This window comes from Physeter macrocephalus, chromosome 5 (assembly GCF_002837175.3).
Source record: "Physeter macrocephalus isolate SW-GA chromosome 5, ASM283717v5, whole genome shotgun sequence".
Taxonomy (NCBI): domain Eukaryota; kingdom Metazoa; phylum Chordata; class Mammalia; order Artiodactyla; family Physeteridae; genus Physeter; species Physeter macrocephalus.
Genome location: NC_041218.1, coordinates 85,807,413 through 85,822,289, shown reverse-complemented (window position 1 = coordinate 85,822,289; position 14,877 = coordinate 85,807,413). Strand labels below are relative to the sequence as shown.

At 41.7% G+C, this 14,877-nt stretch overlaps 3 protein-coding genes across 3 annotated transcripts in view; all 3 read right to left on the bottom strand.

Annotated features, from left to right (window-relative positions):
* LOC129392112 (cullin-1-like) overlaps positions 1–3,081 on the bottom strand; it is a 12,187-nt gene extending 9,106 nt beyond the window's left edge. The window contains exons 1-2 of the mRNA XM_055084671.1: positions 2,972–3,081; positions 1,289–1,504 (exon numbers count right to left, since the gene is read on the bottom strand). Of these exons, the coding sequence (XP_054940646.1) occupies positions 1,289–1,504; positions 2,972–3,081 (326 nt within the window). The remainder of the gene's footprint in view (positions 1–1,288; positions 1,505–2,971) is intronic.
* Positions 3,082–3,572: 491 nt separating this feature from the next.
* On the bottom strand, positions 3,573–6,993 carry LOC112062207 (cullin-1-like). Its single transcript, XM_028490144.2, is given in 5 exon segments — positions 3,573–3,789; positions 3,916–3,962; positions 4,163–5,071; positions 5,297–5,822; positions 5,824–6,993. Coding segments are annotated over 5 exon segments (2,430 nt in total). The 5' UTR covers positions 6,694–6,993; the 3' UTR covers positions 3,573–3,711.
* A 3,664-nt stretch (positions 6,994–10,657) lies between these two features.
* LOC102984173 (cullin-1-like) lies at positions 10,658–14,078 on the bottom strand. Its single transcript, XM_028490145.2, is given in 5 exon segments — positions 10,658–10,874; positions 11,001–11,047; positions 11,248–12,156; positions 12,382–12,907; positions 12,909–14,078. Coding segments are annotated over 5 exon segments (2,430 nt in total). The 5' UTR covers positions 13,779–14,078; the 3' UTR covers positions 10,658–10,796.
* Positions 14,079–14,877: the final 799 nt, after the last annotated feature.

The following is a 14,877-nucleotide window of genomic DNA, read 5'->3' as shown; positions in this document are numbered from 1 at the left end:
CGCAACGGGAGAGGCCACAACGGTGAGAGGCCCGAGTACCGCAAAAAAAAAAAAAAAAAAAAAGTTGTCTTTATGCCTTATAAACGTGTGTTTAAGCTATAGCTGGGTCATAGTACCAACTGCGTTGCAACATCTCTTGATGGTGACAGTCATCATGAGATCAATTAAATTATCGAATTCTGGAAGCCAGACTTATGTCTTCATTTTCTTTATTTATCCCATGACTGAAAGGGCCTATAGTCACTGAGAAGGGAAAGTTTTTATAATGGTAACATATTTAGAGGTAGGAAGGGAAAAAAACATTCTACGCAGAGAAAGCAGCATTACCCTGAGTCTGTAGACATAAAAAGAAGAGAGTTAAAACTCTCTGACCAAAATAGATATTGTTTAGGGCAGCTGTAAAACATAAGATTCTTTGGCAGCAAAGGTTAGAGTATTGTTAAGGTATGGTTAAAGAGTAGATCATAAATCCTGGAATAAGACTATAGAGCTGATACTAAAAACTCTTGGGGACAAATGTAAGTCCTGGTACAGAAAAGTAGCCCAAAGATAGCAATATTTATGAAGCATAACCTGTCAGTTATAAATTGGGCAAATTCCAAAAGGGAGGAAAGAGAGGTTAGAAGGATACTTAAGATGCCCAATTAATGTTTCCATACCTGCCAAGAAGCTAGTTGCTTTTACTTTGATAAGTCTAAATTTTAATATAGGTTTCAGATCCTTTGCCAGAAGAACATAGATTTTTCTCTTAACTGCATAAATCATTGGGATTTTGTTACTTAGAGAAAAAGCAAATAGCTCTTCACAACTGTGTAGAGAGAGAATAGCAGATGTGTTGGTCTGAATTATTTTTTTCTTCTTTTCTTTCCTTCTTTCCCTTTCACATGTTCCATCTCCCAGCCTCATTGTCCTTCTCTTTAAAAAGACATTTATTTTAGAGAGTTTTTAATGTGTGTTCAGCAAGATGCTAGATGCCGTGGGGATACATGAGAAGAAGAAATCTAGACTCAGTTTAGGAATTTGGAGGAGGAAGTGATGCGTGTGGGCAGGAGATGGAGAAGGAGCCACAAATGTGTGACTGACTACAGGTCTGCTTTGACTCACTCACAGGCGCCTTTCACTTTTTAAGGGCAGTGATTTCTCTCTCCTCCTCCCAGTCTGAATTTATTAGCCCCAAGAAACTATACCTCAGAATAGTTTAGAAGAGAGAGGAGACAGAATTTACCTACTCAGTTTCCTTCCATCTCTCGATTCCCATTAGTCAAGAGGATACAATGCCCTGCTTTACTGGATGTTATTGTTCAGCTCCTTGGTGGTCAATAAGGAAGACAGATCCCACACCCCATTTTTTTCATTGAGGTTTGCAAGTGGACGGGGATTGGTCTGTGGGACATGAGAGGTGTGAAGGTCTAGGACTTCACCTTGACCTCCAGCCAGTTGAGGAAACTTGGCAAGGGCACTGGCAAAGGCAGCAGCAGTGTAGCCCACAAGGAAGAAAGCATCTCTGTAAATAAAGAGATGGCCAAGGGAATTTGAGGAAGCACAGAAGATTTCTGTCGAATGATACAGCAGTGAGTGATTAGGACACTGGATATATGAGTCTAGTTTAGGAGAGTGATCTGATCTGGAGACAGGTATCTTGGAGTTATCAGCCTATAGATGCTGTTTAAAGCCGTGAGCCATCTGTGATAATTAAGAAGGCGACAGGGGCTGAGCCTGGGGCTACTCCAACCTCACAGGATCAGGAAAGAGAGAAAACAACAGTGAAGAGTTAGGAGTGAATAGTGACAAAGGAGAAAAAACAATAGAGTAGGAGTGAATAGTGACAAAGGAGAAAAAACAATAGAGTGTGATGTCCTTGAAGGCCAATAAACAAGTTACATTAAGGAAGAGCAACCTATGAGTGTTTACTTTGACATGCATGAGTAGATCGCTAAAGGAGGTACCTAGAAACAGAAATACTAAGTTATAGAGCATGCACCTTTCATATTTTCAGACAGTCTCAAATTGCCCTGAAAACTGTCTGCCCCAATGTAAACATCAGAACTCCGAGAGTTTATGTTTCCCCAAACTTAAGCGACCTTTAAACCATTTTTAATTTTTTTCCTAATTTGATGAGGGAAATATAATGCATTTCTGTTCTTTCAAATCACATTTGTTTAATTATTAGTGTTTGGATACTTTATAATATATTTTTAAGCCAATTTTTTCATTTTTTGAAAAACTGTCTTTTTCCAGCGTCCCACTTAGTTGTTTGCGCCTTTCTTGTTGACTTGTATTCTTTATGCTACATACTAGTCCTTTATTTTGTAATATGTATTTTATATATTTATAATATTTTATTTATATTTATACATAACTATTTCTTCCAGGTTTTCTCCACCTGTTAATTTTGTTAATGCTGTCTTTCGTCAAATGATTATTAGTACTTTGAGATAGCCACAACATCTGGCAATCTTTTTTTTTGTTGTTTTTTTGTTTTTTGTTTTTTTGTGGTATGCGGGCCTCTCACTGTTGTGGCCTCTCCCGTGGCGGAGCACAGGCTCCGGACGCACAGGCTCAGTGGCCATGGCTCACGGGCCCAGCCGCTCCGCGGCACGTGGGATCTTCCCGGACCGGGGCACGAACCCGTGTCCCCTGCATTGGCAGGCGGATTCTCAACCACCGCGCCACCAGGGAAGCCCTTGGCAATCCTTTTTTTGACTAATTTTACCTTGGAAAAATGTTTAATTAAAAGGCTTCCCTACCTCAGTATCATAGAGACAGTTTTCTTTATTAAAAAGTCATGTTTCTGTTTTTATTTAGTTCTGTTCTCCATCTGGAATTTGTGTTTGTGTTTGAGGTAAGTAATAACATATATACATTCTATTTAAATATGTTTCTGTGGAGAACCAGAGCCAATATTAATTAGTTGGTCACTCCAACCGCTAATTTGTCATACAACCTCCAAATATATCAAATTCCCACTTACGCTTGATCTTCTTCAGAATTTTCTATTCCGTTTGTCTTTACTACCTTGAACTTCCCTGATGCCCTCTGTGTTGCAGAAGCAGAACTCTCCCTCAGTAATTTGGATGTCATGTATCTAATTGATGTCATGTATCTAATGAACCTGACAAAATAGCTCATGAAAATTGATTTTTACACTTTATTACATTGTTTTTTCCCCTCTGATGGCTTTTGAAGTTTCACTTTACCCTTAGCATGTGGAAGTTGCTTTGCAATGTGTTTATTTGTTTCTTGCTTTTTAAATGTTATGATATTGCTTTGCATTAAGTGGACTTTTGTAATATGTGGAATCATATATTTCCATAATTCTGAGGTATTATTTCCCATTATTTCTTCAAATATTGGCTTTCTTTTATTTTCTCTGTTACATTTTTCTGGAATTACACTGAAATAAAAATTTGAACTTCTGGATTTATTCTCCATGCTTCTGAACGTCCCTTTGATACTTTCTAGAGTCGACTCTTGTTATCTTGTTTTTCCTTTAATTTTCTTTATTTTCACACATTAAAAAATGAACCATACTATACAAATGGTTTTTCACAGCAGATAACACGTGGGTCCGTTCAGACCTGCTCTCTAGGTGTTGCTGGCCTCCGAGGGGCCGCCCAGCCGGCAGCTGTTATTCACGTGGCTAATGGGTTGATTCGGATGCAGAAGCATGCAACCCTCAGCATGGAAGGTTCCATCCCCTCTGGTCTTAAATTAGGTTAAATGGCATCGGTGTCCGTATTTACAAACTTGAAGTGTGGCGATCCTGAGCAGTTCTGATCGCCCCGAGCCCTCAGTGGGAGCCTGGGGGCTGAGCAGGAGGTGCGGGGGGCGTAGCTGCCGCGGTGAACTCGTCTCCATCCTTTCCACGGGACGAGGGGCTGCGCCCGCGGTCAGACCCTTCCAGAAGGGTTACGCCAAGTAACTGTAGGTGTCCTGTTCACCATCCACTCGCTCCAAATATTCTTTTTTTTTTTTTTTTTTTTTTTTTTGCGGTACGCGGGCCTCTCTCTGTTGTGGCCTCTCCCGTTGCGGAGCACAGGCTCTGGACGCGCAGGCCCAGCGGCCATGGCTCACGGGCCCAGCCGCTCCGCGGCATGTGGGATCTTCTCGGACCGGGGCACGAACCCGCGTCCCCTGCATCGGCAGGCGGACTCTCAACCACTGCGCCACCAGGGAAGCCCCAAATATTCTTTCTCGATCAGAATGTCAATGCATTTCTTAAATACTGGGACCCGAGGCTTGAATATTGAGGAGAGCTGAGTCAGTACTTCTCCAAGTAACTGCTGGTGTTTTAGAACCTTCCTCATTTTCATAATTCTCACGAGAGCCGCCTGGATCAGTAGTTTACGATCTTCCTCTATGTTTCTGTGTGTGGTTTCTTGTTCCTGCTTCTGTTCCATTTTCATTGGCACATTGATGTTAACCCTTAATTTCTTGTTTTTATAACCAAGATATAATTTTATTAAGGTATCTTGCTTCAATTCCATCTCATCAACTTGTGTATTTTCGTCTTCCAAGACCAGTAACTTCAACTTCACTAAAATCTGTAGGACTTGTGCAAAAACGTCCGTTTTGATCTGGGTGCTGTCCATCAGCTGCTGCACGGTGTACGCGTCTTCTGTGTTGTACTGGAGCAGGATGGCCATCTGGAATGTAGATGCCTGCAAGGTGTATCTGTTTTTGAAGCAGTTTGTTGCTAATTCTCCTTCAGACAGTTGATATAACCACGTCAATTTTCTGCTACTGTGACAGATACTGGCGTAAAACGCTGTGAAGCGCTGATAACTCCGTTCCAGCTCCGACGGCAAGGCGAACGTACTGGCCTGCTGAAAAGGCCATGATCCGGAGCTCAGAACTTGAATACTGAAATCCAAGCCCAGCGGCTCTGAATTTGTCAGGAGCTTTTTGAACTGCTCATTCAAATATTTGCTTGCACCCATGTCTTGAAACATCTGCTGAAGTTTAGAGGTAAACTCAAAACCGCAAGCTTGCTTTAGCTTAGAGATCGTGCTTGCTTCGTCATCATCACTCACCCTGTTCTGATGAACAAGCCTTTTTGCCAGCATCTTTGTGTAGAACATTTTTTTTTTTTTTTTTTTTTTGCGGTACGCAGACCTCTCACTGTTGTGGCCTCTCCCGTTGCGGAGCGCAGGCTCCGGACGCGCAGGCTCAGCGGCCATGGCTCACGGGCCCAGCCGCTCCGCGGCATGTGGGATCCTCCCGGACCGGGGCACGAACCCGTGTCCCCTGCATCGGCAGGCGGACTCTCAACCACTGCGCCACCAGGGAAGCCCTGCGTAGAACTTCTGAAACACGTCCTCGTCCTCTATATACTTGAAGACCGCTATCACTTGGTTGAACATGTCTTCTAGTTCTGCTTCTTCTGGGTTCTTGGACCCCTTCTTCAACAAGGAGTCACAGTATCCAGCCAGCAACTCGGAAGATTTACTGGACGACTGAGCCATTTTGGTAACTGCATTGTTGTTTATGAAGCGACTGCAAGCCTTTTCCAGCGCAGCCACGAAGCCAGCATTGTCGTTGAATGCCAACATCACCAGGGCGTTGTATTTTTTATGAACATCCAACACTGTCTGTATATACATTTGGGGGTCATTTAAAGCAGCTTCTCCACACTTTTCAATTGCCGCAATACACTGATTATGAATGTGAGTCTCCAGGAGTTTTTTCAATTCTCCCAGGCCATCCTGGATTCTAGATACAAGATTATACATGCGACCCAAATCTTCACTTTTGTCGGCATCCAATAAATTCTGAAATTCCCTGTAGAAGATCTCCAAGTGTTTCTCAATGAGCACCTGCCTGGCACTTCCTGGCTAGCTCTTCTTGGGTGCTCTCATGAAGGTACTGGACTCTCGGCTATTCCTCCAGCAGACGAGTCTTTGCCTTTTTCATATATTCAGTAACTGGGTTCTGCTGCAAGAATTTGGTACTCTCTCTGGTATAAAATCTCTCTGTGTCAGCCAAAAACTGAGACTCAAAGGATTCTTTGTACACCTTTAGCATAGGGCCCATCGCAAAGGCATCATCTTCATTCAGCCCCAGTTCCTCGTAAGATTGTACAACTCCACTCATCAGTCTTGTATTGATGGTTTCACCATTTCTTTCCTTTTCAATCAATTTTAAAACAGCATTTGTCACCTGTTTATTCAATGGCCTGAAAAGACAATCTCTCCAAGTCACCAATGCAAGAGAATAGATTTCGTAGATTCCTTTTCGTCCTCCGTAATATTCGCAGAGAGCCCGATATCTATTGAGGTAGGCACAAATGCCATTCAGCACTTCACTTGAAAACCAGTAATCTTCCCACTGTTGAGTGTAGAACTTCAGTACACTCTCATCTACCAAATCTTCTCCGTCCTTAAGAAGATCTGTCAACTAATTCTTCAAAAATTCTTTAAGCTCTTTGTATAATTCCAAGCCAACTAACTGAACTCCCCCCAGCGTCTCCCCCTTTTTTGATTTAGAAGGAGGGACACCAGCCTCTTGAGCTTGGTTTGACTGGTGAACACTCGTGCAGTAGTTATAAACATGAGTGTAGAGTTCCATGTATCTGGATTTCACCATACTTTGTCTGGTATACACTTGCTGGATTCCAGCTCTGAGGTCGTCCCAGATCTGGTCAAGGCCAATCTGCTTCAGTCCATGGGGATTCTGGCTCCTGTTGGATGACATTGTGAGTGATATTCTGAAGTCGCCCAGTGCAGCAGTCCTTATTCAAGGTACAGCTAATTCTCCATTAGATGAAAATTTAAAGTATCATTCCAGATTTATTCACAGCAGCTCAGAAAGGATGTCCTTTAAATTTAGAGAGTGAAATCTCATTGCAGGCAAACCTGGAAAGGGACCTGCAAGTAAAGCAAACACCAAAGTGATTCCAGCACTGAAGTGAGTGAGCAGAAACAGGCTCAGAAGCAGGCTCACGGCTTCTATTGTCTTTTGTCTTCATAAGGTAATCCACTGCATTATTTGCATTATATATTTCCGTAACATGTTATGGAAAAACCCGAGCGAACTTTTTGGCTAACCCAAAAAATACACGTGCACCGCATTTCGTGGTTGCCTAAATGGCTCCAGCGACGTCTCTACCTGGTCGTTGGGCCTGGCCCCAGTCAAATCCCTGTCCCACCAAGGTCTTGAAGTGTCCCTCAGCCTCCAGGGCTGCCCCTCCTGGAGTTGCGTGCAGCACGGCTCCCTCCTGTCCTCCCTGCCCGCCCGCCCAACTCTTGTTATTCTTGGTAGTTATAATCTATAAAGTCTCTGGGAACCTTGAATGAGCAAATACTGAGCAATTGTTCCTGGGGGGAAAGATGCACATTTCATGTATACGAATTATTTTGTTCTTTAGCTAGTTTCAGTTTGTTATTTAACCTGACTATAATGAGTTTCTTTTTTACTAATTTCAAACAAGTTGCCATTTCTATGACCTCTAACTTCTTTTTCCACAAGTGTACATTTTTATTTTATAGCTATTTACTTTTGTGTCATGGGTGTATTTTATTGATCTCTTTGTGAATAGTAACTATATGTATTCCAACTCCCTTTGATATTTTTATATTATCTCTAAGTTATTGGGTATAAATTATTTGATTCAGGAATTTGTTGCCTCCTTTTCCAGCATTTCTCAGATGCCTGATGATTCTTAGTTTTGATTCTATGTCCTCAATTATGACCACCTGTTGACACCATGGCCTTTCCTTGCAGTCACCTTCTTGGTGATGTCATTGGTTTAAGTCTAGGAGTAGTGGCAGCCTTTGTTCATTGCTTCACTGATATCAGAACATTTTATCCCATCTCCCCCTCTTAATATAGTTATATATTAATACTTATTTACTTTTATAAACTTTCTACAGTATCTATATTAAACATAAACCAGAATGTCAGTTTTGAATAGGAGCCAGAAATTTTGGCATGCATGTTCAGTCCATCTTGAAACTAGAAGTTCCATTGTGTTGTTGGAACTTGATAGAAGATACAGCCATGGGAAAAAATCTCCCTGACAGAAGCTAGACCATAAAAAAGGTGCAGGCATAATCATACAGTATCTCAGAATGGAAGGGGTCAAGGGAATAAACGCTGTGGACTCCTTCCTTCCTCTCATACCCTGCCAGTGCCTTTTTGGACCAGATCCAATCATAAACCAGAGAGTAGGTGAGCACAGGAATGCAATCCATTGAAAATTTTAAAGCAGCAGCTACAGGAAAAGTTAAATGGAGAAAAACCAGTACATCAAACTAGTTTTAAGGACTGGTTGCCCACATCCTGCCTTAATGCATACAATACAGTGTTCAATTGATTATGAATTTATAATCGAGGGCCAACTTCTTATGTTAGCCAAAAGTAATATGCCTGTTATAGTATAATCTATACCTGCCATTATGCTTTTTTTTCCTTAGTTAAAATTTTCATGAATTTATCAACATCCATAATTTAGCATATATATTTATATATAAAGATATAAATTTTACACATAAATCTATATTTTATTAGAAGTAAACATTAATAAATTACATACACAAACACACAACTACTTTGTCTGTGTCTTAGTGTCTTATCTGAGAAGTTATATATATATTGAAGTCCACTAGTGATCTGAAAATCAAGAGATTGGGACTGGGGATGCTCTGAACAGAATAATTTAAATTTCGTTTCTTATTAGGCCTTCTTAGTGCATCATTTATTTTTTTTTTAAAGACAGGAAAGCAAACGAGTTAAGGCAAATATTTGTCATGCTCAATAAACAATGTTCTGATGTGTGAATTGATTCTAATCAGGACAGCCAATGTCAGCTAAATTAATACACCATTAGGCAGAAAATAGACGTGTCATCAGGAATACAACCTCCTAATTTGCTGATCATGGTTGAACATTAGTCAGTAGGTAGTAACTAATGGCACCACAAACAGATGTTAACTGAACTATATTAAGTAGACACTGTGCAATTCTTTTTCTTTTCAACTCTATACTTGATGGTAATATATCATCTTTGGGTTTTATTATTACTGTTTACAACAAATATTATTATGATAAAAATTACATAAAACATATATATTTTCCCCGAATCAAATTTGCTCCAAAATCTTTTCATTTTTTAACTATAATGCAATGTAAGTGATTCATTTCCTCAAATTAACTTAATTTCAATCTAATGAATATCTATAGATGCACCATGTGCCAGGCACTGTGGTAGGGACTGAGAATATGATGATGAAAAATCATGTTTACTATGCTTAAAGAGTCATTATATGCTAGAGGAAAAAGTCATGTAAATGAATAATAATGTGCAGGACAATAGGTAAAGCAAAGTCCATAGATGAAATAGGTGACATAGTAATAAGTCAGAGAGAATGTGATTGTATCTGAGAGGTTTATAGGTCCCTTAGAGAAGTTGGGATCTAAACTGTGTTTTATAGTAGATTCAATAGCCTCCTTCAAGATGTGTACTTATATGAGTTGGTGGTGGATTGGGGCATACCAGGGCAAGAAAAGTGTCCCCTTTTGTTGAGCATTTCTCTTAATGCAGCATTATATGTGTTATGTGTATATATATATATATATATATATATATATATCGCGGCACGTGGGATCTTCCCGGACCGGGGCACGAACCCGTGTCCCCTGCATTGGCAGGCGGATTCTCAACCACCGCGCCACCAGGGAAGCCCTTGGCAATCCTTTTTTTGACTAATTTTACCTTGGAAAAATGTTTAATTAAAAGGCTTCCCTACCTCAGTATCATAGAGACAGTTTTCTTTATTAAAAAGTCATGTTTCTGTTTTTATTTAGTTCTGTTCTCCATCTGGAATTTGTGTTTGTGTTTGAGGTAAGTAATAACATATATACATTCTATTTAAATATGTTTCTGTGGAGAACCAGAGCCAATATTAATTAGTTGGTCACTCCAACCGCTAATTTGTCATACAACCTCCAAATATATCAAATTCCCACTTACGCTTGATCTTCTTCAGAATTTTCTATTCCGTTTGTCTTTACTACCTTGAACTTCCCTGATGCCCTCTGTGTTGCAGAAGCAGAACTCTCCCTCAGTAATTTGGAAGTATTGCTCTATTGATGTCATGTATCTAATGAACCTGACAAAATAGCTCATGAAAATTGATTTTTACACTTCTCAGTAATTTGGATGTCATGTATCTAATTGATGTCATGTATCTAATGAACCTGACAAAATAGCTCATGAAAATTGATTTTTACACTTTATTACATTGTTTTTTCCCCTCTGATGGCTTTTGAAGTTTCACTTTACCCTTAGCATGTGGAAGTTGCTTTGCAATGTGTTTATTTGTTTCTTGCTTTTTAAATGTTATGATATTGCTTTGCATTAAGTGGACTTTTGTAATATGTGGAATCATATATTTCCATAATTCTGAGGTATTATTTCCCATTATTTCTTCAAATATTGGCTTTCTTTTATTTTCTCTGTTACATTTTTCTGGAATTACACTGAAATAAAAATTTGAACTTCTGGATTTATTCTCCATGCTTCTGAACGTCCCTTTGATACTTTCTAGAGTCGACTCTTGTTATCTTGTTTTTCCTTTAATTTTCTTTATTTTCACACATTAAAAAATGAACCATACTATACAAATGGTTTTTCACAGCAGATAACACGTGGGTCCGTTCAGACCTGCTCTCTAGGTGTTGCTGGCCTCCGAGGGGCCGCCCAGCCGGCAGCTGTTATTCACGTGGCTAATGGGTTGATTCGGATGCAGAAGCATGCAACCCTCAGCATGGAAGGTTCCATCCCCTCTGGTCTTAAATTAGGTTAAATGGCATCGGTGTCCGTATTTACAAACTTGAAGTGTGGCGATCCTGAGCAGTTCTGATCGCCCCGAGCCCTCAGTGGGAGCCTGGGGGCTGAGCAGGAGGTGCGGGGGGCGTAGCTGCCGCGGTGAACTCGTCTCCATCCTTTCCACGGGACGAGGGGCTGCGCCCGCGGTCAGACCCTTCCAGAAGGGTTACGCCAAGTAACTGTAGGTGTCCTGTTCACCATCCACTCGCTCCAAATATTCTTTTTTTTTTTTTTTTTTTTTTTTTTGCGGTACGCGGGCCTCTCTCTGTTGTGGCCTCTCCCGTTGCGGAGCACAGGCTCTGGACGCGCAGGCCCAGCGGCCATGGCTCACGGGCCCAGCCGCTCCGCGGCATGTGGGATCTTCTCGGACCGGGGCACGAACCCGCGTCCCCTGCATCGGCAGGCGGACTCTCAACCACTGCGCCACCAGGGAAGCCCCAAATATTCTTTCTCGATCAGAATGTCAATGCATTTCTTAAATACTGGGACCCGAGGCTTGAATATTGAGGAGAGCTGAGTCAGTACTTCTCCAAGTAACTGCTGGTGTTTTAGAACCTTCCTCATTTTCATAATTCTCACGAGAGCCGCCTGGATCAGTAGTTTACGATCTTCCTCTATGTTTCTGTGTGTGGTTTCTTGTTCCTGCTTCTGTTCCATTTTCATTGGCACATTGATGTTAACCCTTAATTTCTTGTTTTTATAACCAAGATATAATTTTATTAAGGTATCTTGCTTCAATTCCATCTCATCAACTTGTGTATTTTCGTCTTCCAAGACCAGTAACTTCAACTTCACTAAAATCTGTAGGACTTGTGCAAAAACGTCCGTTTTGATCTGGGTGCTGTCCATCAGCTGCTGCACGGTGTACGCGTCTTCTGTGTTGTACTGGAGCAGGATGGCCATCTGGAATGTAGATGCCTGCAAGGTGTATCTGTTTTTGAAGCAGTTTGTTGCTAATTCTCCTTCAGACAGTTGATATAACCACGTCAATTTTCTGCTACTGTGACAGATACTGGCGTAAAACGCTGTGAAGCGCTGATAACTCCGTTCCAGCTCCGACGGCAAGGCGAACGTACTGGCCTGCTGAAAAGGCCATGATCCGGAGCTCAGAACTTGAATACTGAAATCCAAGCCCAGCGGCTCTGAATTTGTCAGGAGCTTTTTGAACTGCTCATTCAAATATTTGCTTGCACCCATGTCTTGAAACATCTGCTGAAGTTTAGAGGTAAACTCAAAACCGCAAGCTTGCTTTAGCTTAGAGATCGTGCTTGCTTCGTCATCATCACTCACCCTGTTCTGATGAACAAGCCTTTTTGCCAGCATCTTTGTGTAGAACATTTTTTTTTTTTTTTTTTTTTTGCGGTACGCAGACCTCTCACTGTTGTGGCCTCTCCCGTTGCGGAGCGCAGGCTCCGGACGCGCAGGCTCAGCGGCCATGGCTCACGGGCCCAGCCGCTCCGCGGCATGTGGGATCCTCCCGGACCGGGGCACGAACCCGTGTCCCCTGCATCGGCAGGCGGACTCTCAACCACTGCGCCACCAGGGAAGCCCTGCGTAGAACTTCTGAAACACGTCCTCGTCCTCTATATACTTGAAGACCGCTATCACTTGGTTGAACATGTCTTCTAGTTCTGCTTCTTCTGGGTTCTTGGACCCCTTCTTCAACAAGGAGTCACAGTATCCAGCCAGCAACTCGGAAGATTTACTGGACGACTGAGCCATTTTGGTAACTGCATTGTTGTTTATGAAGCGACTGCAAGCCTTTTCCAGCGCAGCCACGAAGCCAGCATTGTCGTTGAATGCCAACATCACCAGGGCGTTGTATTTTTTATGAACATCCAACACTGTCTGTATATACATTTGGGGGTCATTTAAAGCAGCTTCTCCACACTTTTCAATTGCCGCAATACACTGATTATGAATGTGAGTCTCCAGGAGTTTTTTCAATTCTCCCAGGCCATCCTGGATTCTAGATACAAGATTATACATGCGACCCAAATCTTCACTTTTGTCGGCATCCAATAAATTCTGAAATTCCCTGTAGAAGATCTCCAAGTGTTTCTCAATGAGCACCTGCCTGGCACTTCCTGGCTAGCTCTTCTTGGGTGCTCTCATGAAGGTACTGGACTCTCGGCTATTCCTCCAGCAGACGAGTCTTTGCCTTTTTCATATATTCAGTAACTGGGTTCTGCTGCAAGAATTTGGTACTCTCTCTGGTATAAAATCTCTCTGTGTCAGCCAAAAACTGAGACTCAAAGGATTCTTTGTACACCTTTAGCATAGGGCCCATCGCAAAGGCATCATCTTCATTCAGCCCCAGTTCCTCGTAAGATTGTACAACTCCACTCATCAGTCTTGTATTGATGGTTTCACCATTTCTTTCCTTTTCAATCAATTTTAAAACAGCATTTGTCACCTGTTTATTCAATGGCCTGAAAAGACAATCTCTCCAAGTCACCAATGCAAGAGAATAGATTTCGTAGATTCCTTTTCGTCCTCCGTAATATTCGCAGAGAGCCCGATATCTATTGAGGTAGGCACAAATGCCATTCAGCACTTCACTTGAAAACCAGTAATCTTCCCACTGTTGAGTGTAGAACTTCAGTACACTCTCATCTACCAAATCTTCTCCGTCCTTAAGAAGATCTGTCAACTAATTCTTCAAAAATTCTTTAAGCTCTTTGTATAATTCCAAGCCAACTAACTGAACTCCCCCCAGCGTCTCCCCCTTTTTTGATTTAGAAGGAGGGACACCAGCCTCTTGAGCTTGGTTTGACTGGTGAACACTCGTGCAGTAGTTATAAACATGAGTGTAGAGTTCCATGTATCTGGATTTCACCATACTTTGTCTGGTATACACTTGCTGGATTCCAGCTCTGAGGTCGTCCCAGATCTGGTCAAGGCCAATCTGCTTCAGTCCATGGGGATTCTGGCTCCTGTTGGATGACATTGTGAGTGATATTCTGAAGTCGCCCAGTGCAGCAGTCCTTATTCAAGGTACAGCTAATTCTCCATTAGATGAAAATTTAAAGTATCATTCCAGATTTATTCACAGCAGCTCAGAAAGGATGTCCTTTAAATTTAGAGAGTGAAATCTCATTGCAGGCAAACCTGGAAAGGGACCTGCAAGTAAAGCAAACACCAAAGTGATTCCAGCACTGAAGTGAGTGAGCAGAAACAGGCTCAGAAGCAGGCTCACGGCTTCTATTGTCTTTTGTCTTCATAAGGTAATCCACTGCATTATTTGCATTATATATTTCCGTAACATGTTATGGAAAAACCCGAGCGAACTTTTTGGCTAACCCAAAAAATACACGTGCACCGCATTTCGTGGTTGCCTAAATGGCTCCAGCGACGTCTCTACCTGGTCGTTGGGCCTGGCCCCAGTCAAATCCCTGTCCCACCAAGGTCTTGAAGTGTCCCTCAGCCTCCAGGGCTGCCCCTCCTGGAGTTGCGTGCAGCACGGCTCCCTCCTGTCCTCCCTGCCCGCCCGCCCAACTCTTGTTATTCTTGGTAGTTATAATCTATAAAGTCTCTGGGAACCTTGAATGAGCAAATACTGAGCAATTGTTCCTGGGGGGAAAGATGCACATTTCATGTATACGAATTATTTTGTTCTTTAGCTAGTTTCAGTTTGTTATTTAACCTGACTATAATGAGTTTCTTTTTTACTAATTTCAAACAAGTTGCCATTTCTATGACCTCTAACTTCTTTTTCCACAAGTGTACATTTTTATTTTATAGCTATTTACTTTTGTGTCATGGGTGTATTTTATTGATCTCTTTGTGAATAGTAACTATATGTATTCCAACTCCCTTTGATATTTTTATATTATCTCTAAGTTATTGGGTATAAATTATTTGATTCAGGAATTTGTTGCCTCCTTTTCCAGCATTTCTCAGATGCCTGATGATTCTTAGTTTTGATTCTATGTCCTCAATTATGACCACCTGTTGACACCATGGCCTTTCCTTGCAGTCACCTTCTTGGTGATGTCATTGGTTTAAGTCTAGGAGTAGTGGCAGCCTTTGTTCATTGCTTCACTGAT